The sequence below is a fragment of the Lissotriton helveticus genome, chromosome 3_1 (genome assembly GCF_964261635.1).
Source record: "Lissotriton helveticus chromosome 3_1, aLisHel1.1, whole genome shotgun sequence".
Taxonomy (NCBI): domain Eukaryota; kingdom Metazoa; phylum Chordata; class Amphibia; order Caudata; family Salamandridae; genus Lissotriton; species Lissotriton helveticus.
The window spans coordinates 578,249,726-578,277,562 of NC_136061.1; the positions used below are offsets into that span (position 1 = coordinate 578,249,726).

Consider the following 27,837-nt stretch of genomic DNA (forward strand, 5'->3'; position numbering starts at 1 on the left):
ACATTTGGAATCACTTGCATTCCCTTCAGGAAATCTTTAGTATAGTACTCTATATTGAAAGCATGTTCACAGTCGACTTCTCCCACGTATACATTTTCATAATACGTTTTGGCTCGGTGAAGACATAGCTTTCCTCTCTGCGTCTTATCTAAAGCTATTGGACCACTACTACCCTTTCTCTTGTGTGCCTTTTCTTCCTCGGTCCAATCTGTTTTCCATTGTCCTGATTTTTTCAAAATCTTTTGTCTCCTGTAACGATCATCCACCTGCCCTATGAACTTCTTCTCGACTTCTGACACCTTGCATGTCAGGTTATTTCTACGGGCATGTGAAGTATCTAAGGTAATCCAAGGAATGAAGAACTTGGCCAATCTGTCTTCACTCTTCCAGTAGTCCCATTTGTTCATCTGCTTATAATTTGGGACTTCCGGCAACACTGAATCATAGTTGGAGAAATAGTATTCAAAACTATCTCTCTCATAAAATATACTAAGCAATAAGCTACATGTAATGCCATATGTCAGCGGGAGGTGATGGTATCTAATGCCTTCATCTACAGACGCCGGCAACTGCATGCAGACGTAACAGTCCTTAACCTCCATGGCATCCACGTATTCATATAAGAGTTTAGCATAAGCATTTGACCTAAAGTCTCCTTGGGACTCATCTACGTGTAACCTGCGGGCTTCTGCAGCTAATAACGCTTTCTCTTGAGTGTTTTCCCTTTTCTCACCAGCAACAATGGGTGTAAGCGTTTCTACAGATTTCACATCAGTTACCTTCGCCTCTTCCTCATGTCCCTGTACATAAGAAATTGTTACCACTAAAGCTATTAATATTATCACTCCTACTATTAGTGTACCTATTATACATTTAGCTCTGCGGTTCTGGGTGCCGGCCTCCATTTCGTCAGACAATATAGCTCTCTCTTATCTTAGCAAAAAGTTCTTTTCCTCTCGTTCCTTTACAGTCTCTTTTTAATCCTTTTGTCTTTAGAATCCACACAACTGGAAGCTGACAACCTTCTTCGCAAAAGTCCTTTAACAGTTCAATAAAGACAACCCTAGCCCTTCTCCATCAACTCAAGGGAAGTTCCCTAATATTCTCTGCTTCCTGGGCGCTAGGTAATCTTCTTTTTCTGCTCGCTTTATTTACAAAGTCCTTTAACAGTCTACTATCAGGTTTGTGCCTGCAGCTTCGATAGCAAAGTTCAGTATTTCCAAACGAAGATTGTGCTCTTCATGGGCTGTTATCGTTGTACCAAAGTCGGGGAATTGCAATTCTGAAAGAAACATATGTTTTAACTTGCTGAGGCGGGGAGGTCTGGGGAGCATGAATGTTAGTTACCCTTCTTGTTCGACTCCGGGTACCAACAGTCGTATTTCCACAGTGACGATGGGCTCAGAACTGGACACCACCACCGCTCGAATCCTCCCTGTCTCCTGCTTCAAAGACATTTGTCGCCAGATATGTCCACTCAGGTGTGGAGTATCTTCTGTTAGGCACACGCACTCTTCTTGACCTTCTTCGGTCCGGTGCTTCAGCGCCCTGAGCACCTTCTTCCGGGTCTGAGTCTTCTGATATCGGAGGAAGGGTTACCTCTGGAGTTGACCTCAGGCTAGAGCTCCTTCTTTGCGGCCAATTAGCTTCTCCACGTGCCCTTCTACTCCTTCTCCTTCTTGTCTGTTCTCGCTCTCTGTCAGACCTGTCAGTGTCTGACTCGTACTCCCAGCTACTTTCTCCTTCTGTAGCGTCGTCTGTTTCGCTGTTGTACTGACCGTCCTCAGCTTGGTCAGACTCGTTCCCTGCTTCCGCTGGCACCTCTTCAGCTTGGCTAGCCCCCTCTATGGCTTCTCGGTCCTCTGCTGGACGTCTATCCGAGAGAGGAGCTGTTTCTTCCCGAGGTGCTGGAACCCTTCGCGTATGTGACGCGTGGATCCAATTGGGCAGGCCTCCCACCTTCACAGCCGTATTCGCAATCAAGATGATCTGGAAGGGCCCACGCCAACGAACATCCAAGCAGCTTCTTCTCACATGTTTTTTCACCAGGACCCAGTCCCCAGGATACAGGTCATGGCACGGGCCCTGGCACGATGGAACCTCGGCAGCCTGCACCTGAAGGGACACAGAACGAATGGCGTCAGACAGCCCCTTACAATAGTCCAGGATCATATCATCTGTGATATTTAACAGTGCAGTAGTTGGGACAGATGGCAGCCTCATTGCTCTCCCCATTAACACCTCATGTGGTGACAACCCCGTTCTTCTGTCTGGGGTACTACGAAGGCTCATGAGGACCAATGGCAGGGCGTCAGGCCAACTCAGGGTCGTTGAGGAGCACACTTTGGCAATTCGGGCTTTGATCGTGCCATTGATCTGCTCCACAATTCCTGAGGCTTCTGGTCGGTAACTACAATGCAACTTTTGATCGATATTCAGAGCTGCACAAATCATCTTCACAAGCTCGCTGTTGAAATGCGTTCCCCTATCTGATTCCAAAGAGGCCGGCACCCCGAAGCGCGGAATGAGTTCCCTAAGCAGTAACTTAGCCACTGTGAGGGTGTCGCACCTACGTGTAGGGTATGCCTCAACCCATCTGGAGAACACACAAACAACCACCAGGACATAGCGGAGGCGGTTGCATCTCGGCATTTCAATGAAATCTATCTGCATTCGATTGAATGGACCTCCAGACCTTCCTATGTGACTCAGTGCAACTGGTGTTCTTTTCCCTACGTTCAGCTGCTGACAGGTCACACAACGCTGGCACACTGCTTCTGCTGCTATTCTAAACTTAGGGTTGTACCAAGTCTGTCTAAACACTCTCAGCATAGCGTCTCTCCCTAAGTGTACGGGACCATGTATGAGTCTGGCCATTGGACTCACCATCTCATTGGGCAACACTGCTCTGCCATCTGCTGAGACCCAAAAATGGGACTCACCCATTACACATCCTGCCTTTTCCCATGTTTCTTTTTCAAAATCAGGAGCATTTTCTTGCATGTTTGCCAGTTCATCCCAAGTATCAACAGTTTCCAATATCATGGCTAATTCAGTCCTTACATTTATTCCACCCACTTCCACCTCTGTGAAAGAGTACCCTTGTTCTGCGCAATACCGCGCGACTTCGTCGGCATATCTATTGCCTTTCGAGACGAAGTCCTCATTTCTGGTATGTGCGGTGCACTTTACAACTGCGATACCTGCTGGGCATTGCAACGCCTCTAACAACAGGCGCACAAACTCTCCATTGCGAATGGGAGAGCCTGAAGAGGTCATGAACCCTCTTTGAGACCATAACTGCCCGTAATCATGAACCACCCCATAACCATATTGGCTGTCGGTGTATATGGTGACTCGAATTTGATTGCTTGCCAAGCAAGCACGTGTCAAGGCAATAATCTCGGCTACCTGAGCGGAGTGTACTCCTTCCAGGCATCCAGCTTCTACAACTCCAGCAATTGTACAAACAGCATAAGCTGCTCTCAACTGCCCAACTTCGTCTCTTACACATGAGCCATCGACAAAGAAAATTTCGTCTGGGTCGGTCAGTGGCTCATCTACGATGTCGGGTCTGGGTTTGGTGCATAGTTCAGTCACATCGAGGCAGTCATGGTCTGTACATTCATCATCATCCTCGATATCATTTGGGAGTGGCATCAAGGTGGCAGGGTTCAAAACAGAGCATCTCTTGAGGGTCACATTCTCTGCAGCAAGAATAACTTGCTCATAGCGCGTGAGCCTGCTGTTGGTCAGATGCTGTGTTTTAGTCCTGGTCATCAACAGTTCAACAGAATGGGGCACGCACACCTCTAACGGGTGCCCCATGACGATATTTTCACATCTCTCAATGCTGACACCCGTTGCAGCAACGGATTTGAGACATCCGGGCAACGCTGCGGCTACTGGGTCTAAAGTAGCCGAGAAATAAGCAACTGGTCTACGGGCATTCCCATGGATTTGGACTAACACAGACAACGCGCAACCTTCTCTCTCACAACAGTAAAGAAAAAATGGTTTATTGTAATCAGGCATTCCCAATGCCGGAGCACGACACAGGTCCTCTCGCAGCTGTAAGAATGCCATCAAACAGTCTTTGTCCCATGGTACCGGATCGCTCACCTCCTTGTGCGTCAGTTTTTGCAAGGGCTTTGCTTTCAGTGAAAAGTTCGCGATCCACTGTCGGCAATAGCCCACCATCCCTAGGAACATCCTGACCTCTCTCTGTGTCTTAGGCGCATTCATTTTCATGATCGCCTCTATCCTGTCTGGTGACACCTTTCGCTTGCCTTTCTCTATTCTGTGTCCCAAGTACTGCACTTCTGTCAGGCAGTACTGCAACTTTCCCGGGGACACCTTGTGCCCATTGGCAGCTAGGTGATTTAACAGAGCAATGGAGTCCTCCCTGCAAGCTTCTTCTGTTTCTGACGCCACGAGGAGGTCGTCTATGTACTGGACCAGAACTGACTTCTGGGGCAGCACTAGACTTTCAAGATTTTTCTTCAAAAGCTGGTTAAAGATCGATGGGCTCTCTGTATACCCCTGAGGGATACGACACCATGTTAGGACGCGATTTTCCAGCTTAAATGCGAAAAGAAAATGGCTTTCTTCGTCCAGAGGGATCGAAAAGAAAGCCTGACAAAGATCGATCACAGTGAACCACTCAGCTTGGAATGGAATCTGAAACAGTATCACTGATGGATTCGGTACCACTGGACAACACGAAACGACTATGTTATTAATCTTTCGAAGGTCCTGTACTATCCGGAATTTCCCATTTGGTTTCTGCAGGCCCATAATCGGGGAGTTGCATGGACTACCCACGATTTCTTTCAGTATTCCCTGTTTAATCATGGACTCGATTACGGGCTTTATGCCTGCAATCGTTTCTGGAGTCAATTTATATTGGGGTGTTCTTGGGAACTCAGCATGCGGTTTCACTACAATTTTCACTGGGTCCACCCCTTTGACCAATCCTATCTCTTCCCCAGTGAAATCCCATACTTCTGGTGCCACTGTCTCTCTCAAGTCCCAGGGGAGCTCATCTACTGTCAAAGTAGGGTACAGCTCCACGCATATTCTTGAGTTTGCAACTTTGAAATCTGCGTCATCATCATTGGTCAATACCTCCACTCCCTGAGGTGTACAGTATATAGTACAATTCAATTTACACAACAGGTCTCTGCCTAGCAGACACACAGGACTTGAATCGCAAACCACAAACTGGTGCTCATCACTGTACTTCCCTATTTTCACCTGTACCGGTTCTGTCAATTGGCTGGTTATTCTCCTGTTTGCGACCCCCACCACTTGTATGGTCTCTCCAGACATGGGCAGGTCTGGAACTGCAGCTGATCTGATCGTGGACCTAGTGGCTCCTGTGTCCACCAGAAAGGTCGTGGGGCACCCTGCTACTTCTGCTTCGACATAGGGTCCCCTCTGGTCCACCTCCAAGGCTGCCCCGAGGGTGCAGTCTTCTCTTTCCACTCTCTGTCCGGTTAATGGGTCCACATAATAGCACTCTTCTCCTTCTACAAACAGGGGCATCTGTCTATAGGTCTTACCCATAGTCCCTACTCGAGGAGGTTGCGGGAACTGGGCTCGGGGAGGAGCCCCCCCTTTTAGCACCTTTCCCTGGTATGGCGTCACCCCTCTTGTAGGCGCGCTCTGGACCTCTTCCTCCTCTATCTCTTGCTCTCCTATCTCTACATTGTAGGGACACTCGCGTTTCCAATGCCCCACCTCGTTACACTGGTGGCACCTAGTCGTTTTCTTCAAGGCAGCTATGTCTAATCTGGGTCTAAAGGTGGAACTCTCCTCATTGCCCTTGTTCTGACTGTACTGCTTCTTTCCTCCTGTACCTGTTCCTTGCTGTTGTTGCTGCTGTCCCCCCTTTCCTGCTGCCTGCATCTGTACCACCATCAACTTTTCTTTTAGTTTCTTAGCCTTGGAGTCTATCTCATCACAGCAGTACCTGGCATACCTCAGTATTTCGTCTAGGGGTTTACTTTGCCAACAAATCGAGTGTTGCTGAATCATTAAACTAATATCCGGTCTCAGTCCCAGGACGAACTTGGACACGAATTGCCCTATGTCTTTTGGATCCATTACATCCAGGCCGCTATACTGTTTAAACGCCTTCAGCAATCTCTCGTAATATTCGTGGACTGTCTCTTTGGGTTCCTGTCTGGTTCGGTCTATTCTGACCCAATCTATGTCTTGCATTGGCACTTTCTCTTTCAGCCAAGTCATCACTCTCTCGAATTTTGCCATCACAATCTCGGACGGTCCATTAGTCTTAGCATCTCTCTCCGGCTCCGTTGTGGGCCACTCAGCGCTAACCTTGCATGCTGTCCACAGATCTCCTGGTACTACAATGTCGAACAGCGTGTTCAGATCTATCCATAGGACCTTTGAGATTTTTACAAATCTCTCGACTTGCTTGTACCACTCCACTGGGTTTTCCCGCAATTTGGGGAAGGAGGTGGTAAAAGCAGCTAAATCTCCCCTACTCCAAGGGACATGCACATAGTTCCCATTGGCGACTTCACGCAAAGGGTATGCTTCTATTCCCTGCAGCCTTCCTGGTGTCATACCAAGCATGCTTCTCCTGCCGGTCCCTTTCTTGGACCACCTCTCTTCCCACTTATCTAGTGCCCTCCATGTCCTTATTCCAGTGATCAGTTCCCTTATATGCGTTTTCAGCCCAATCGTTCTCCTCTCATCTAGGTCTCGATCTGTGTAATGTAGCCTGTGGTTACCCTGTAATGCTTTGGTTCTTGACAGGTCCACCATATATTTGCCTGCTAGTTCAACTAACTTCTCATGGATTGCTCTCGCTTTCCGAGTGATGTCCTTTGCCATATACAGTATTTCATCCTGCTCATACATTTCCATTCTTTCTAAAGGCAGGGTACCATCTATCATGTCATCCAGGTCTGACCTTAAGCTGGCGACATCGAGTCTCTTAGCTTTTATCTCAGCTCGCAATATGTCTTTCGAAGGGGGCTCACTGGTCTCCCTACCATCCCAACTCCGAGCTCTACGTTTGGGCTCGGGAGAGTTAATGAGTGCTCTCCCTTGCTCCCATCTCTCCAGGTCCCATGCTCGGCCATCCGATCTTGGAAGGTGATGGAACACGGGCCTGTTACCCCCACTCTTGCTCTGCCCACTCTCTCCTGCTTCTCTCCTTGCACCATACTCCTCTCTGTTATTTTCCCTCTGGTCGCTACTCTCCCTTTGCCTAGTATCGCTCAGTATCCGATACGATCCTTCCTGGTTCCCCATATTCCCTGGGCTGCGCTCATTTCCGTCATCACAGGGACTATGGTGCGACCTCTCACAACTCCCATTCTGTTCTCTGGTGCCGGGCACACAGTGTGGACACTTAAAGCTGTTTCTGTACTCTTGCGCTCTCCTCTCCCCTTCACTGAGTATTGGGCACGCCACCCCTCCACTCTCGGGGCCCCCGTTTTCCAGGTCTGTTCTATCCCCACTCCGGGCCCAATGGGTGACTCCCCTACTATCTCTCTCTCTACAGTCCCACTCCGGGCTGCTCTCCCCAGCCCCGCAGTGAGTCCGAGCTCTGCTGTCCTGACTTTCCCTTTCAGCTTCTGCAGCTATGATGCTCTTGTGAGCCTCCACTGCCTCATCCCACTTCTTCATGTACTCATTTAGCTCTTGAAAGGATTTTCGTCCGGTTCCCCTCAGATCCGCTGGCCATCTAGGGCCCCCAGGATCCCCTCCTGGGTCCCCTGCTGTGTGCATCGGGGTGCTCCACTCTCTGGGTATCGGCATCTGACTTGGGGAATTGATCGTATCGTTCCTCCTTGCCGTCCCTGCTCTTTCTCTGTCCTTCCGTACCCGTTCTTCCCCTCTTGCTCTCTCTTGGTCATATATCGATATTATAGGACCTATGGTAACAGGTACCTGTAGTGCATCTGGTAATCCGTAGGATGTGGCGCACTCCGTTTCCGGCGCTCTTTGTACCACAAACCTCCCGACTACCTGTTGCACCTGACTAGGCTGGGACAGCTCTTTCTTTGCCTCCGGATCCCACTCTGAACTGGGAAGCGGTCTATGCTCTCCTGCATTGCCCCCCTTTTCTCCTTCACTATGCTCGACCTCTCCCCCTGCTCTATTATACGGGGGTGGCCTGTCTGTCAGTAATCTGTTTATCAGGCTGTCCTCTGTTTCGCTCTCATCATCTTCTTCTAGGGGGCTTTTATTTACGGGCACCTCTAACACTGGGTACAGTTTATTTACTTCCATGTTATGCACTCTCCATCTTTTAGCATCCGCATCCCACCTGGCATCCTGCACTGCCCTTACCGATCGTTTCACCCTTTCTTGTCGTCTGTTCATATTCTTTTCATGCGCTGCCCTAATCCATGCATCAAGGGCTTCAAACTGGGTCGGTCTAGGCAAGGGTCTCATTGAGGTCATGACTGATTTTAATCGATGTAACACCTCTAATCTGAACGTCCCGTACTTCGGGAACGTCAGTTCCTCATTTCCTTCCGTAATCTTACTCCACTCTGATATCCAAAGGATCGTATGCAACCCAACATTCACTGCCATGTAACGAGCTGGCGTACCCTCCGGCGGGGCTTCTTCCCCCTCATACGATCCCCGCTTCTCTTTTTTGAACACCGCTCTCAGCCATTTAAAACACTTCATAATTATACGCACAATATCCAGCCTCGCTACTCTGTTTACTTCCTGATGACAATCCACCAATCCTGTCGCGGCTTTGCTAACTTGGCCTATCGCAGCGCGGTCTTTCTCCGGTCGGCCAATCACGTCGCGACACTTTCTGACGTCTTTGCTAGCTGGCCTATCACAGCGCGGTCTTTCTCCTGTCGGCCAATCACGTCGCGACACTTCCTGACGTCACTTTTCTCCGCTTCGCAGCAGCACCCCTCCTTTCTCAACTCGTCTCCCGGTCATGCATGCGTCCCATTCATACACCGAAAAATGACTACTTCCGACCAAGCGGTCACTTCCCTCGACTGTACGTCCACAGTCTATATGTAATTGTCAACACAACTGACGAAATGTCTATCGTCTCTCTGATAGGTTGCTTACACACACAGTAACCTCCGACCAGCGTCCGTTACTCACGCACTCACTCTTACGTTCCCCCTATCTCGGTCTTTCGGGTGATCAATGGTACCTCATGACCCCCTTCACACTATTTGACAATTACTCTGGGTGTCCGATACACCCGAACCACTTAAGCTCTCCTTGAACTTAAGATTTCCACCGGTTGCGCGCGCTCACAACCTGTTCCACAGTCACTCTACAGACATTCAACTCCGCCAGACATTACAACATAGATACAATACAAAAACACCGCAATCTAACACGCATGACCCTTTATACTCACTCTCGACCGATACTGCTGCTTTTTCTGTCTCACGTCATCCGGATCTTCTTCAGCGGGCGGTTCTTCCGATCATCGATTTCTAGGGGCCTTGGGGTAAGCTAACCTGGCCTAGGTCACCGTCCTCAAGAAGGCAACCATCCTCTGCTACCAACTGGAAGGGCGAGATTTTGATCGATACCTTAGCACTATTGATCCAAACCTCGATCTGGTCGACTGAACCTTTGTTGCCTGTCTTTGAGGAAGAAAGTGCCTCTCTCCCAAGCTAGTTCTCCCAATAAAGGACCCCACTCCAAAAGATCACAGACAACTTCTAGCTTTCAAAAGTTTATTGTAAAGATATGATAAGCTGCAAATACAGGCATCTCAGAATGAGATTCACGAGATACACAGGTCCAACTACATACATGTGCTCTCTGAAAGCCCTCAGACGAGCAACGGAAATTACTAACACAAGTTCTAAGAATAATAAAGCTATCAGCATTGACGCATATCTCTCCTTCATTTAAGTTGGAGGAAAACACACAGGTTAGGCTGTCCCTACCCTGCTCTAGATGGTATCCCTACTTAACCAAATCCCAACCTAACAAAGGTGTCAGCAGTGAATGACCCCCAAGGGAAGTCACTCACTCTAAGTCTCTTGGTGAAAACCTATAGTTCTCCAGTCATGACCCCTCTCTGCCTACCCATCAGCTCTCTAAAGGGTCCTCAGGCATCTGCTCTAACTCCACCCAGGGGTGCTGTCCCTAATACAAAACAGTCAACAACATTTGAGACGCCCCTCATGAGACGCCCCTCACGTGGTGTAGCTTCTGGCTTTTTCCATGCTGCTTTGTATTGGGCCTCATACGTTGGAGTTGACCTTGCTTCTCAGACTCTTCTCCGGCCCGCTGATACCCCCTAAACATTCCAGAACCCTCCTCCATGTCTGGGCCGTCTACTGAACAGACCTCTATTCATTCATTTATAATTGGATCCCCCCTTTTCCCTTGCAGACAGACATCTGCAGCCAAGAACCCAACTCTCATAGACTTCCAAAAAGGTTTCGCAACATTTCTCGGCCCAGACATGTACGTGTAAATCAATGTTAAAACATTTCAGGCCTACAATATTTCTCATAATGATTATAGCATTCAACTTCTTCATTAATTAAAGCATGTTAATACTCTTATTCTATTATTCAGTAAACACATCTATAAATCATGGCCCATAAATGCAATGGCCAAAACATTATTTCAATCTATGTCGTGAAAAGAAACACCTTCCCCTTCCCTTCTAGCTCTGGCCCTGAGGCCTACCACATTCTGCGTTTAACCACATGCCATCTTACATTTTAGCAGCTTACACGACATGAATTCAGGAATAATCACATCTAATAAAATCATATAGTGTCACACATTTCTGTATTAGTTCCACTTCTACTTAAATCTCTACATTAGCTATACATTCAGAATATAATTGCAGATACTACTAGCACTCATGGCATTTCTCCTCATGATTTGTGCTTACTACAGGTAAGTGTGATGTACTCATACATTTAGGTCAGTTGCGCTCTCTCACACCTGTTCTTAAAACTCACATGTAAAGGCATTGATTTGAGCATCAAAAAAAGACCTGCTTATGTTTAGTTTGTTTGCATTTGTATCCATGGTGTGGGGCCGAGTAGCAGGGTGAAAGCCATACGACCCTTGCTGTGCAAAAGCTTTGCTTCAGCACCTCAGTCGCTTAGCCATTGAGTCATTCAGATTGTCTAAATTGAGGATGTAGTGAACATCTGGAGACAGTGAGGCTTCAGTACTTGTACTCCCTACATCCCCGTAAGTACCAAACTAGCTGTCTTATGTACACCACGCCAGAAGGGGCTATCCAGATGTGGGGTCTCTTTGCTGCACATCTTTCCCTCACTTTTCTGTACTGCCCATTTCGCATTTCAAGAGGTTATCATGTTGTAATTCTATCTAGGACCCTAATTCGATATTCCTGATTTATGCCCTTATGAGGTTATAATAAATAATCTATACTAATATAATAAAGAGATAGCCCAAACCTTTGAGACGGGTAATCTCAGGTACCACAGCACCAATCACAACACCCAATACAGCGTTGGAAAGGGCAGTTGCAGCAGAAGGACATAGGCTATGCAGACGCCCACCATATACATTTAAAAGGTAAAAGAACCGTGCCAGCAAAGTAGTCCCTTGTGGGCGTGTCTGTGTTGTGCTGTGGGCGTGTGCAGAAGGCGTGACAAACGCTGGGGAGCGTGTGGTACGTTCCGTCCTTCATGCCATGTCTCATATCGTGTGCTGTGGCTGTGTGCTGGGGGCGTGGGCGTGTGTGGGGCGCGGGATTACGGGAAAAAAAAGCGCGCGTTGTGCCCAATATTTCATTGTTTTTTCTTCCCAGGTTCTGTGAATTCCAGCTCCGGGTGTCTACCCTGCTCCCTTTAAATACCCCTGCACCCCATAATCATAACCCACCCTTACTCCTTAAAATACCCCAACACCCTTAAATACTAACCCATCTTAACCCTATAAATATACCCTGTACCCCAAAACCCAAACCTATCCCTAAACCCTAAAAATACCCCTGTACCCCAAAAACCAAACCTAGCCCTGAAACCTAAAAATCGCCCTGTACCCCAAAGCCCAAACCGATCCCTGAACCCTAAAATACCCCAGTACCCCAAAACCCAAACCTAGCCCTGAACCCTTAAAATACCCCTGTACCCCAAAACCCAAACCTACACCTGAACCCTAAAAATACCCCTGTACCCTAAAACCCAAACCTAGCCCGAACCATAAAAATAACCCTGTACCCCAAAACCCTAATCTACCCCTGAACCCTAAAATACCCCTGTACCCCAAAACCCAAACCTAGCCCTGAACGATAAAAATACCCCTGTACCCCAAAACCCAAACCTAGCCCTGAACCCTTAAAATACCCCTGTACCCCAAAACCCAAACCTACCCCTGAACCCTAAAAATACCCCTATACCCCAAAACTCATACCTATCCCTAAACCCTAAAACTACCACTGTACCCCAAAACCCAAACCTAGCCCTGAACCATAAAAATAACCCTGTACCCCAAAACCCAAACCTAGCACTGAACCCTAAAAATACCCCTGTACCCCAAAGCCCATACCTATCCCTAAACCCTAAAACTACCCCTGTACCCCATAACCCAAAACTATATCTGAACCCTTAAAATACCCAAACACCCCAAAACATATACCTCAGTACCCCAAACCACATACCCCTATACCCATACTTACCTTATCCAAACATAAAAAAAACCATGCTTTTACCATTCATGCATTTACAACGAATTTCGTGGTAAATGTATGCATGGTAAAAGCATATAAAATGTAATGCCATGCGTTATAATGGCATTGCGGAGTCATGGTACTTTCGTAATGAAAGTATGCGGAGTGATGGTGTGCAGAAAGAAAGTTGCAGAATAATGGGTGTTTACCCTCCCCCGGTAAGTACATTGGTGGCACGGGGGCCCACATCTCCAGCAACATACTCATATTTTTTCACCACCGATTTGAAAAATGCACTGGCCTCTCTCATTGATGGCCAGCACCGACATACACTTTTAGACACACCTCCCGCCACAAGTTCTAAAATTGCGAACTTTAGAGCTGGGGAGCTATGTTCGAATCTCAGCATCAGCTCAACATCCTGTGATTCCAGGCAAATCGCTTTGTCTCCCCGTGCCTACCACAAATTAATGTGTTCTTCTGTAATGTAAATTGTGCTCATGCCATGTTGTCGAGTTCGCGCTTTATAATATTGCAAGGAAAAATAAAGTAGGGAAACTCGAGTTCACAAACTACTGAACACGCACTCTTAAGTGCATCAGCAGTGCACTGTGAATCGGAGCATTTCACAGGCCTGTCACAGACAAGAAATGCTATCAAAACGAAATCCTACAAAACAATATACTACTGGCCGGTAGCAATTCATACCCGCACAACGTCGGGACGGGCTGCTAGTATCCTTATAAAGGCATAAGAATCATATCCATATTTAGTCGTAGCCCATGCAGCTACGCAAGCAAGGCTACTTCCCCAGGCTCCTAGAGAGTACAACAAGTTCTCTAAACAAACCAAACCTCCAGCAACCTGGGAAATCCCCATGGCTTTTGTTTTGATTTGTCCTAGAACTCCTGTGAGCACTGTAAGAACGGCCAGTTCTTAGTGACAACTTTATTGACGTCTTATGTACAACCTTACGTCAAACCCGGCACCTTTCAGGTATAAATATTTCAACGCTGCCTTAAGCAAACACACGGTGGTTTGGAGCAGAGCGGCTATCTACTTGCCCGAGAGCCCAGCTGATGCGAGAGCCCACGGACGCCGCCCCTCCCTTTTGACGCATTGAGACAGACGCTGTCTTTTCTCCTGCCGAGAAATCCAGCTCCGGTGTTCTCAGCCGCCCTCGCGGGTTGCTGGGATATCGAGTCCTGAGAAAGAGATACCAGACCTCCTGCTTTCTATTACCAAGGTACGGAGCTGACGAAACCCTTAGGAGAATTCTTGATTCAGATTCTTGGCAAAACCAACTTAACTTAAACTGCTACTTACTTACTCCTTCCCACGTATTAGGCTTAGGTCAGGTACACCGGGGTAGGCGTATTTAGAAGCACCAGTTGAGTACGTTAGTCAATGTATATATGTATGTATATATTTTATCCATTTTAAAGTATCATATGGCTAAGAAACCATATCAATGCTTTTACAGTATTATTTCATAATACTCCTTTTACTGTACGCACTTTACTTTACTATGAGTATTGCAATTATGGCAATTCATTTCTCTTGCATGAGAAAGAAGACTGCTCAATAAATAACACCTTTTATTGAAAACGCCCGTCTCTCTATTCTCTGCACTCTGGTGAAACTAAGTATGCAGGATTGACTGAGTGAAATAGCTGTCTATTGTTTTTACACGACTCTAGAGATACACTCTTATTCTGAGGGAGCAAAGTTGTCATGTTTTATGGTTGTCAGAAGCTAATCCCTTCTTGTCTATCCAGGGAAGTTAAACTCCTCCTTGTTTATTCGAGAAAGTTTCTAGTGACCTCTGAGCTAGCTGGCAAAACTAATTAAGTCTAATATAGTCAGTAGAGACCTAGATGACCTCAGTCCTACGTCTAAACTGCTGTTTATATTATTCCAATGCGCAGAGCATATTGGGAATATAGGAACTACACTACATGGCGCCCAACGTTTGGTAAGGCGATAATCTAACGCAAGACACTAGAGTAACTCAGTCGTGCTTTTTCACACAGAACCCCTTTTTCCCGTAAATACTCCAAAAGACGTCTGGAGTGGGTAAAAGGTTAAAATCCGCCGGAACTTAGTAGGAAGAGATTCCTATGTATAGTTTTTGGTTTAGTCAACGTTGAAGGATACAGTGTTCCAAAATATTGTGCACCTAATCTTTGTTTCCTTGAAACTTGATCTGCAACAAAAAAACTTTCTGTCAGTAAAATGCCTGACGGGGACGAAGAAAGAGATGCTACAGCGTCTCAACTGTTGTTGGATGACACGAATATCCAACAGAATGACCCGAATGCTATATTCATTCCAGTCAACATAAGAAGAACTATAACTATTAAACTTATAGAAAATGGGCTGACATCCTGAGGTGGTACAGTCATATTCGTGGTAGAGGCCCATGAATATCGGCAGACAGAGGTATTCTACTCATGGATACACTTCCCAGCAGCAAATGCTGTGACACACGACTTCCACTATTACAAAATAGAGGAACCTCCGTATGAATACACTCCTTTTGAGGAGGTTGATATCCCATTAAATTACCAAGAGCACCTGCTCTGGTTTAAAGGCGCCCTAAAACATAAAAATCACATCACCAGGCTCGGTCCACTAGGTATACGAGGAGCAACGTGGCCGGTTCTAGCCAGCTACACACCACATCCAGACATTGATAAAATGTCAGACCGGGAACTTTTAGCTCAGCTAAAAATACTAATTAAAATACATAGACAATTGGTCCAATATGTAATGCGGACTTCAACAGTCCAACCAGCAATCAACATTCCACAGCTGACCCCTCATCAGGGGAACACAAACAAAATTACACCACAGAACATACAATCATGTCTTGGTAAAACACCCGCAAAACGGGAACAAATTCCGATCAGGTTAGCACAAAAAATTACTCAGATAGAGGCAGTATTTCCTGATACTACACCTACTGAGAAACACAGAATTCTGACTATCTGTCTTCCAATGGGGATCGCACCACATGTGGAGGACTGTGACACTTGGGACACAGTCTTTGCTTCCATTTATACAAAAACACATGGTGTTCCGTCTATGGCGGTAATACCAGATGTGCTAAGACAGATTCAAAATGAATACGGTCCAGAACCTGCTTTAACTCTGGGTATGAAATTACTGAAAGACTTCAAGCAGGTCTCGGCTATATTACTAGCCAACATAAAAGGAGAAGCAGCATCTGTGGCGATCCGCTAGAAACTGAAAGAAACAGATATAGCAGAACAACCTTTTGAACTTGCCAGAATCATAGAAAAATCCTATGAAGAACTAGGAAGAGATAGTTTGGGTGGGAAACCAGTAAAACCCCAACTAACTGAAAATCCTGAAAAAACCTTTATTAAAAATAATCTAAACACTCCAAAAAAGAGTTGGGATGGTGATAAACAATCAACTCCCAAAGAAAAATGATTCCAGTCCAGAGGAAGGTCTCCTCAACGGAGAGAAAGATCTCCGGACCGAGGAAACAAGACTCCCCAGAGGGAGCCCTCTGAGAAAAGATACAACCTTAGAAATAGGGATAATCTGAAAAAACCTGATAGATATCAAGATATTGATACACGTCCCTCTCGATCTTTTCAGACTTCCTCACAGAAATCGGAAAGAAGAGGACGGTCAGAACACAGGGAAGAGCACGTCAAGTCCAAAGACAAGGAACCTGCTCATCAAAATAAAAAATTAAAATTTCCAAGAAAGAAGGTAGCTAGTATTAAAATAATTAAACATGCCGAGGATACTGAGGACACAACTGAAAAACGGAGAGTGGGCCCAGACAATGCTAAACAGCGCAGCAGAAGTGACCATAGCTCGCAAGATCCTGATGAATCTTCTGGAGACAGTGGACACGAATGAATACATTCAGGTGGAAACTGCAGATGCCAGAGTTAGCAAACCTCCTAAAATATACGAAATAACACTGCGTATAGAGGGGGACAAGACCAGGAAAGTAAGGGGTCTCTTTTGGGATAACCTTTCGAAAGGCTATGACATCCTTTTAGCTGAGAAAGACTGGCCACCAGAGTTTGTCAGGGAGTGCCCTCATGGTGAAGAAATGATTATGCCTGCCTTCTCAAATCATATTTAAATTCATAAAAAATCCTTATATGCAAGAAAATGGGCAGTGGTCCAAGCTCCTGCATTATATAAAAATCATGTAGGATGGGATGAGGACTCTCCTCCTCACAAAATCCAGTTAAAATGTCAACCCACTGCACAAAGGCAGTACCCAATTAAACAAGAAGCTAAAAAACAAGTCAGGGAGATCTTAGATCAACTTGAATACCAAGGGGTGATTGAAACATGCACCTCACAAATGAACAATCCTTTGTTTCCTGTCTCCAAGCCAGACGATTCATATTGTCTAGTTTTGGACTGCAGACACTTAAACTCCTGTTGCAAAACATTTGCAGTACAAAACTCACACAGTGCAGCACTAATGAATAACATCGTGCGCAAAAAATATAAAACGACATTAGACATCTCTATTGTATTCTTTTGTCAAAACATTGCACCTGAGAGCAGGTATTTGACCGCTTTCTCAATAATGGGGTCACAAAAAAACTTCTGTCGACTCCCACAGGGATTCAAGAATAGCCCAGGATTATTCTCAGCAAGAGTAACAGAGTTACTACAAATATATGGTGATGAAGCATTATCTTATGTCGATGACATCTATCTAACAGATGATGACCTGGATACTGACTTGAAAAGAGTGAACACCATAATACTTGGGTTCGCAGCTGAGGGTTACAAATTCAACTTTAAAAAGTCAAGAATTGCCCATCTAACTGTCCTATTTTTAGCATATGAATTATCAAGTGAAGGCAAAAGCCTAGCAGACAACTTCTTAGAGAAGTGTGCTGTACTCTAAGCACCTAAAACGCTGAAGAACTTACAATCAATACTATGTTTCCTGAATTTCGGAAGAACATACATTCTAAATTATGCGGAGAGGGTTAAACCTCTCTATGAATTAATAAAACCTAATTTCAAACCAATCAATTGGACTCAGAAACATACAGAAATTTTAAGATCATTGCAAACAGACATGTTAGCTAAAACAAAATTACAAACTCGTGAAAACACACGCAACCGTGTAATCTGAGTCATCCCAGGAAGATGCGGATTCACGTACCTAACCTCTAATGAGGGAGAAACGGTACCAATAGCTTACAAATCACACTTGTACACACAAGCTGAAATGAAATTCAGTTCTACTGAAAAAATTCTAACTGCTGTTCAGACTGCTGTAGCAATAGAAATAGCCCTAGCACAAGGTAAACGAATAATAATCGTAACACCAGTACCTGCCCTTGAAGCAGTGACTAAGGCTAGCATTCCAAATGCTAAAGCAGTACATCCGAGATGGATACAATGGGTTAATTCTCTTGCTGCACCAGACGTAGTATATGAATTTGATCCCAATTTAAAAACACAAGAATTTCTCCAATATGAATATGAATGTCCTCTGCCGACCGAAATCCTGCCTCTAGAACATTACGGCTGTATAATATATACAGACGGATCAGCACAACCCGCTGTTGGGGGTAAACAAGCTTACAGTGCTGCGTGCGCGATTGTTAAAGGTCGTTGGCACAAAGGAAAATTTAGACCACTGGTCACTAAAATGCAATCTTTAGGAGATTGTACAGCTCAGCGAGCTGACCTACTAGCATTTAAGATGGCGCTTGAAAATACCGATCGCGAATTCCCCACACTAATAGTGTGCGATTCATATTACTGCGTTCAGTCTTATAATGAATACTTGCAGAACTGGGTTCAAACGGTTTCAAAGATGCAAAAGGTGGCACAATCAAGCATAAAACGCTTTGGGAACAGGTAGTTCTTTTACAGAAAGAACTATAAAAGACTCACGTGATACATACACTGAGTCATCAACGTGATGGCGTTCACGTTGCGGGGAATTCATTGGCTGATGAAGCCGCGAAGGCAGTGCTTCAGTAAAAAAAGAAAGAAAAACACTCCCGAAAGGCTTTCCAGTAAAGTACTCATACATAACTGATGCGAATAATGTTCCTTTTGCTCGAATCCCTGGAGTGGGGGATAGGGCAATTCCAAACATGGAACACAGGTTAGGACTAATTACAGCGGCACACGAAGGGAACACCAGCTTCTGCACATGCTGGTGTTTCCGCCACAATATCATTATTAAAACAGAGATATTGGTGGCCGCGCATGAGAATACAAACTAAGAACTATGTTCTAGAATGCGAAATATGCCAAAGAATGAAAGTATCAACAGTAAAACGACCAGCACAGACGCCCCTTCTAATCTCAGATAAACCATTAGCTTGTGTTTACCTGGACCACTGTGGTCCCTTACAAAGGGATGGTAACTATAAATATATCATGGTCGCAGTGGATTCCTGCACGAGATTCATTTGGATGTGGCCCCAGCGCTCGGCTGATGCCAGAACTGTTATAAAAGATTTGCGAGTCTTTATCGGCACATACGCAATTGGCATGCTACATTCTGACCAGGGTCCTGCGTTTAGCTCTAGCGCTTACAAAGAGGCCATGACCATTATGGGCATTGCATTGCGGTACTCTTGTCCCTTCCATCCTGAGGGAAATGCGGTAGTGGAAAGAAAAAAACGGTACATAAAGCAATCTATAACGGCGAGGGTATTAGGTTCGGGTGATGGGTGGGTCTAACATTTAACAAGTGTCCAACGTAGTCTTAATAATCTGCCAAGAAATTCTCTAAAAGGTTTCAGTCCTTACGAACTATTGTTCGGTACTAGAATGCATATTCAGGACCTTGATAGTCACACTTCAGTGGTAGAAGAAAAATGCTTTGATATCAGAGACCGTTTGGCTGTTTTATAGGACTTAAATGAAACAAGAAAAAGCCTGAGCAACATAAAGTTAAAACAGCAGCCAACAGCCACTGAAGAAAAACCACCTGTCCCAGCAAGACCTGTCTGGATTCCAAAGATTGGGGATCTGGTCAGAGAGAAGATCGCGGTGAAGAAGGAATTTGGGCCTTCTTACAGAAAAGCAGTACCTGTCTTAGCTGTCAGCGGAACAAGATCATTTGTACTACCGCCCCTTGCTGGTAAAAAGGAGAACCGAGTTGTATCCATCGGCCTGGTAAAACCACAATCATGTGGCCAATAATATGTAGTAGGCCCAGTGGACTCCCAAGAAATAGCAGAGTACCAAAATTTGCTACAATCCAAAAGGTTCAAACTGAGAGACTAATCACATTTAATAAACCTTCAGTGAATAGAAAAGGACTATGCAAAAATGCCATGGAACTTGTGCCTCTTGAAACCCAAATTGCAACAGTTCGTCAAGAAACACCTGTCTACAATGATGTAGCATCGGACTATACTAATGTCTCCAAGAAGGATCCAAAGACTAATGAAAATTCGGAAGCAATTCCAACAATTGACAGAACTGCATCTGGCTACTTCATCAATTTCGATGACTTCTCTGAAGATCCAAGTGAACATGAAGAAACGCCAGCAACAAAAACTTTCAAAGAAAAAGTAACAGAACTCTTTCATCAACTCAAAGAAACCTATCTGATTTCTCCATGGATTGAATTTTGGATTGTGTTAGGTGTACTTTTCCTCCTGCTTTGGCTCATCATGATTCTTTGTTTGGGAAAATTCATTGAAGGAAAATACAGTACAATGGACACAGCAAGTCAGAACATCAACTTGGTCCTAAAGCCTCACAAGTCATCTCACATCGAGAAAAGAGAACTATCATCAGTGAACGTCACAGCCAATCCAATACCCGGCGGGGTAGCATGGGACAGAACTGATTTTGACATTTTTGGCCCGATTGAGCTCTTGAAATATCTACATCAGTTTAAAGTTTCATGAAGTGGCTTTGTAAAACCAAGTACTTTCTCTGATGATTGGGACTTTGAAAATATAAATAATATGATGTCAGATTTAGTAATGTCAGCTAAATTTACAGAACATGATTACTTACAGGGTTCATCAAATTATGAAGAATTATACTGTTATAATCACTTTGGCCATCACTATTTGCATAAATCTGCACAGCCTAGAAATGTTTTTAATTACAACCAATGGGAACATTGTGCAACACCGCCTAAAAGCAGCTCACAAACATTCTTTGAGAAATTCCCATACTTCTCAGGGTTTAACACAAGTGATGCAGAAACGTTTTATTTTAAAATGTTAAATAAGACAGGAATGAAAACAATGCTGACAAATACTAAATTGATCTATCCTGAAACATTTTATGAAAAAATGATTACATTTGGTTTTGAAGTCTGGAAAAACAACATTGAAACAAAAACCATCTGGGGTACAAAAGAATGGCAGGTACAAGGTCTAGAAGCATTATTTAGAGCCTGCATGATCCCAGAACAAATAATATTCTTGAATGACACTGTTCAACAGACTACTTGTCTTGGCCTAGCTAAGATAAAAGACTTAAACAAACCGTCTATTCCAAAGCCCGTACCTGATAGTAATAGCACTACAGACATGGAGATAGACGTATCCCATATTTTATACCAAAACAGAACACATCCTGATAGGAAAAAATGGTTGATCTGGCCCACAGACACAAATAACTGTCAAGATAGATTCCTGAACAAAATACAGGGGTTCAAAATGACCAGGCCAGACCCAAGATACTCCCAGAGACAACATCCAGGGATAGTTACAACATACAGTGTAGGGAAACTTTGCCTCGAATGGCTACAGAAATCCACACTGGCTGAAATTAAGCAACACTTGACTTTACTTAAAGACGGTGCTGACTTGCGTGATTTCATTCTGGGACCACGCAAACAGCGTCAAAAATGTTTCATAGCGGCCGGTATATACGCTGCGTACACCGAAGCTTGGAAAGTAATGCAAATTGAAACAGCAGAGAAAATACGAGAAATTGATCGTATTAATTTGGAAAAATCACTTTCTGTTGTGGACAATGGGTTAACGACTCTGTCCTCCAGAATATATTCACTGGACAGTATTGTATCATCTGCTATTGATATAATAGATCAAGACTTACTAATGTTACAACATGGTCAGTCCCAATTACGTTCTATTGTACAGCTTGGCTGGACGTTGCAAAATCTGCGTTCAGGCTACGTGCCATGGCGTTTAATCAACGTAACGTCATTATTTTCTATCTTTAACCTTACTGATAAACAAATCTGTTTGGCACAAAAAGGAGCAGACTATACGATTCTGAGCATTGAAAAACTTGAGAGATTACCATTGACAATGTCAGAGAGACCTGTCATTGAATGGATAATACATGGAATAATTACAATTCCGATAACAACTTTCCAATTAAAATACTGCCAAGAATATATACCAGCAGGCCAGTGTGAAAGGTTGGGTAAAGGGTACATCAAGTCAACATGAAATTTACCTTATACACACACATGTTACAGTGAAAAGCAAAAGAATGTATTTCTTAGTGGTAAAAATTGTAAACGATCACTAAGTGGTACACTTCTGTGTCAAGGCATTAACTTGCATGGGACCTGCGAGGGGTCTTCAAATAACCTTTCATGTCACCTGCACGGCACTCCTGCAACACAGATAGAGCCATTTTTTAGACGGCTTTCTAACGGGAGCTATATTCTAATAGTGGACCACAGCTGTTGTGGCATGGTGCCAGGGAAAGCCTATCTCGTCAGCGTTTGTTCCATGGTCACTTGCTGTATGCAAGTATTGTATCCAAACAGCAATCCAGATATGGAGGCGGCAATATGGCCTCGTTTGAATATCTCTTCTATTCGAATTGATACTTTAAGCAGAATGAAGTCTATTCTTTTACAGACGACTGTGCCTTTGACCTCGTCCAGAGAAACGTATGATCTGCAAGTCGCAAGGACAACGGCAGAAATACATACCCTTTTATCAACAAATTGCCCCGTGCATTTCGCAGAAATGCTACGCCAAATCCTAAATATGTCAGATACCAGTGGCATCTCACATGTATTTAAGACAATTTTTTCAGGACTGTTAACACCCTTGAAACAGTTCTGGGCATCTTCCCCAATTTTGTCCATTCTGTCTTTGGCGGCCTACCTTTACTTTTGGGACTCGTAGCAGGAATTTTATTTTTGATCCTTCTGCTCCGATATGGCAAGCCAAGTCGCAGACAAGACTCCAGCAACGATGGAAGAAACGATCCTAGTTGTACGCTATCGGGACCGCATAACTAAAGTCCTTGGATTAGCCCGGCTAAGAGATCTGAATATGACCTGGTTTCTTTCATTCAGACCTATCTGGCAGAATTGCATCTTACCTGTGCTTCGATGTATGCTATGCGGAGAAGAATGCGTGTTGGACATCTGTCTTACACTACCATCAGCAGTACCGATGGATACAGATACCTTGCTAGGTCCGGTAACGACTCATACTTCGTGTTGTCCCCAGCGGCTACCTATTCTGATGACGACATTCATTGAGACTTCACCACTACGATTATGTGACAGTGGAGTACGAGATGAGAGCAGCATCACCCAGGTACAACCTTCTGTGAGCATTGCTGATCCTGACCTCGATGATAGCAATCATTCTCACGACTGCACTGTTGCGGCATTTTCAAACTTGGTCGAACTTTCACCTGATGCTGTAGACCAATTTTTTGCGAGTCTGTCTGAAATGATGTTCTCCCCTGAACAGAAAGAATAATTTTCTAAACAAACGAGCACACAGCGTTCCCTGAACTCTGAATTCGGCCTTCAGCTTTGATAAACAAAAGCTACTGAAAACATTTGGAATTATTTTTTCCCCTGAAAACGAAATTATTTTTTTTCCACTTCCAAAATATTTACCTCTTTTTGGCACAGAGTACTCTGCTTAAAGTAGAACTATTCTTAGAGAACAGAGCTTCTATTTTAGGAACTCTAGAGACAATATTTTACCTCAGCCTCTAGCACATGTACAGCTTGTATTATTATGTGATGGAATGGTCGCGACCTTCTCTTCTGTATTAAGAGCCATTTCATGTGTAAATTTTCGCAATTCATTCAGCTGATATATATATGCAATTTTTTTACTGAATACCACTGCTTGAAAAGCGTACAGTACCAATACTCATTTTCGTGTATTTACACCATTTCAAATGCGAATTATGCATTTTTGGGGTGGGTTGGAAAACACATGCACCATTATATGTTTACTATTGCTTAGTTTTAAGTAATGAGGGACATTAGATCGTGGAGTGGGTGTTGTAATTCTATCTAGGACCCTAATTCGATATTCCTGATTTATGCCCTTATGTGGTTATAATAAATAATATCCTTATAAAGGCATAAGAATCATATCCATATTTAGTCGTAGCCCATGCAGTCCAGATTAAGCAAGGCTACTTCCCCAGGCTCCTAGAGAGTACAACGAGTTCTCTAAACAAACCAAACCTCCAGCAACCTGGTAAATCCCCATGGCTTTTGTTTTGATTTGTCCTAGAACTCCTGTGAGCACTGTAAGAACGGCCAGTTCTTAGTGACATCTTTATTGACGTCTTATGTCCAACCTTACGTCAAACCCGGCACCTTTCAGGCATAAATATACCAACGCTGCCTTAAGCAAACACACGGTGGTTTGGAGCAGAGCGGCTATCTACTTGCCCGAGAGCCTAGCTGATGCGAGAGCCCACGGACGCCGCCCCTCCCTTTTGACGCACTGAGAGAGACGCTGTCTTTTCTCCTGCCGAGAAATCCAGCTCCGGTGTTCTCAGCCGCCCTCGGGGGTTGCTGGGATATCGAGTCCTGAGAAAGAGATACCAGACCTCCTGCTTTCTATTACCAAGGTACGGAGCTGACTAAACCCATAGGAGAATTCTTGATTCAGATTCTTGGCAAAACCAACTTAACTTAAACTGCTACTTACTTACTCCTTCCCACGTATTAGGCTTAGGTCAGGTACACCGGGGTAGGCGTATTTAGAAGCACCAGTTGAGTACGTTAGTCAATGTATATATGTATGTATATATTTTATCCATTTTAAAGTATCATATGGCTAAGAAACCATATCAATGCTTTTACAGTATTATTTCATAATACTCCTTTTACTGTACGCACTTTACTTTACTATGAGTATTGCAATTGTGGTAATTCATTTCTCTTGCATGAGAAAGAAGACTGCTCAATAAATAACACCTTTTATTGAAAACGCCCGTCTCTCTATTCTCTGCACTCTGGTGAAACTAAGTATGCACGATTGACTGAGTGAAATAGCTGTCTATTGTTTTCACACAACTCTAGAGATACACTCTTATTCTGAGGGAGCAAAGTTGTCATGTTTTATGGTTGTCAGAAGCTAATCCCTTCTTGTCAATCCAGGGAAGTTAAACTCCTACTTGTTTATTCGAGAAAGTTTCTAGTGACCTCTGAGCTAGCTGGCAAAACTAATTAAGTCTAATATAGTCAGTAGAGACCTAGATGACCTCAGTCCTACGTCTAAACTGCTGTTTATATTATTCCAATGTGTAGAGCCTATTGGGAATATAGGAACTACACTACAATCATTTGTCCAAATCTGCAAAAGTAGGTTTATTAAATGACACTTTTCCCATTTCACAGGTGGGCGTTTAGTGGCTCGGCAACTAGGCGGTGATATGCTACAGTAATCTTTCAAGAAAGTGAGCAATGAGGAATGAAAGGGACAAACCAAACCCCCTCTAAGCACAAGGGGACGAGCGAGATATTAAGTCACACTGCCAAATATCCCCCCTGCAGAACTATGGGCACACTAAGGTATTGCAGTCTGCAAGTGATTTACAGCCCCTATTTCATCGTTATTCATTTGCGACAGGCACACAGATGTAGAACCCTTGCCCACATAATATGGCCAGCTCCGCCGTTGGGATCTCCCATAAAGCACAGTGACAATGGTGCATGGTTTGTTTATTTCTGTATGTTAGGATATGCTGTTGTCCTTTTATGTCCCACTCACATCTGTTGGCCTTCCCTAATGGATTTCATTCAATTACACATGTACCTGGGTCAGCTTATTTTGCCAAGCAGTGGCTGATGTCTGTGAAAACCTGGTGGGGCTGTTGCTTTGGTCAATCAGATATCAGCTTTGCCTCGATATGACTATCCCAGACCCACCACCCTGTTGAGAAACCTCTTGATTCCCCAACATACTTGTCTCAGGGGTTATATACTCACAGTGAAGGATCCTTTCCGCCTCTTTCTGCTCCCAATGTAAAACCTCGACCCTTTAGTACTGAGGGTCGTTGGGAACAACGTACCCACCACACTACAAAGCAAGCAGAAAACAAAAACGTGCTCTAATGAGGGTAAAATACCAAAGCAGAATTAAGCATGTAACCAGCCAATGAAATGCATTGATGCAGATACCACATGAAATCATCCAGTCACATACATTGCTCAAACAGTAAACAATCGACTTCTGTAGTAGCAAGTGCACAAATTAAGGTATTAAAGAGAAGGCAAATGCCTATTAAAAATATGTATTTTCGATTAAATAAAAGAAGCTAGCAGGATAAGATCTGAAAATAGGTTTTTAAACTGTGGTTTTAGCTTGAAAGAAACTGCTGAAACCGTTGCCAGTGACATTTAGATCATCCTAAATATTTAAAGATATTACTTTCTAACGAAAATACTGAATTGTGACAAAGGGTTTACAATGGGCTAATTTCAAAATGTCACTCCAGTTCCAAATGTTCGCATCTTTATAAAGAGCATGCATAGCCCTTGGAGGTTAATGCACTGTACCTTTGTTTTCTCAATTTTGTAGGCATCACTTCCTGTAGGCTGAATAACTAAAATGTGCTCTTGTGTGGCGATTAACGCAGCTTAACATTAGTTATTTACAGCCAGATTCATCAAACCAAAATCCGCTCGCAAAGGGCCAGATTCTGAGAATCTGGCCCTTTGCGAGCGGTATTTTTGCATTTGGGATGCATCATCCCAAATGCAAAAATCGCAATTTTGGGAATCGCTACATTGCGATTATTTGCATTTAAGGAATCTAATGCAATGCATGAACCATTTAAAAATTGCGAATTCGCAATCTGGGGCCGCTATTTACCGCGAAGTCTAACTACGTGGTTAATAGCAAAAACTTAGAAAAATGCACTTAAGTGCATTTTTCTAAGTTGTATGTTACACACAAACATGTCCTTGGGACATGTGTGTGCGCAACACCAGTGTACATTACCATTTCAGGGGTGCAACAGGGTGTCCTTTGGACACCCTGGCACCCTTGAAATTGCTTTCTTATTTGCGATTCGCTAATTGCTAATCGCAAATAAGGAATGACTTCCCATTCATTCCTATGGGCCTTTAGGCCCATAGGAATGAATGGGAAAGCCATTTCTTATTAGCGATTAGCTATTAGGGAATCGCAAATAAGGAAGCAGTAGAAATCGCAAAAAATATTGCGATTTCTACATGCATCCCGTTTTGCGAGTCTTTAATAGCGAATCCTTAAAATTCGCTATTAAGGACTCGCAAAACATGACTTTGATGAATCTGGGGGTTAATACCATATAGTCATTTTTTTTCATTTGATGCATTTTAATATTTTCCCTCGTGCATTGGCATGAATCAACCAAATAAAATGGTAGCAGCAGACTGAAAACAGACTTACTTCCGCTGCAGCAGCTATGAGGTCTGAGGACAGATGTGAATTTGGAGAACTCTGCTGGCAAAGCACCCTCCCGGATCAATGGAGCGACGGAACAGCATCACAGGAAGTAATTACACCGAAATACACAGTGAATCACGTACAGTAAATACAAAGTGAAGCAGGGATGGGGATAGAAAACATACACAGTGAGTAACATAGGGACAAGTTTCCGAGAGCAACATCCGACCCAGAGATGAATGGAGAACTTGCTGGCAATGTGTCTGCTGCTATTTCTATCGACTCTCATTTCAGAGTGGTGACATTTGTAACACTCTCCCTTTGAAGGTTTCCCAATAATAGGAGTTCTGTGAGGTAATATGTCCTGCTCCAAGGAAACAGCTGTCCTTGCGTATTGCGGAGGGAGACACCTCATCTGCTCTCAGTTTGCTCGAAATAGCTCCGGAAAGGTATTGGGGTTCATCCTGTTCTGCTTTTTCCTGATGCTAAATGGTGCCCAAGTTGCATTGTGATCGACCAAGGGGTAGAGGCTCTAATCGATCATGAATG

The 27,837-nt window shown here is 44.2% G+C and overlaps 1 protein-coding gene across 1 annotated transcript in view; it reads right to left on the minus strand.

Moving 5' to 3' along the window:
• TSPEAR (thrombospondin type laminin G domain and EAR repeats) overlaps positions 1-27,837 on the minus strand; it is a 165,369-nt gene that overhangs the window by 63,840 nt on the left and 73,692 nt on the right. The window contains exon 4 of the mRNA XM_078683707.1: positions 25,845-25,935. Within this exon, the coding sequence (XP_078539833.1) occupies positions 25,845-25,935 (91 nt within the window). The remainder of the gene's footprint in view (positions 1-25,844; positions 25,936-27,837) is intronic.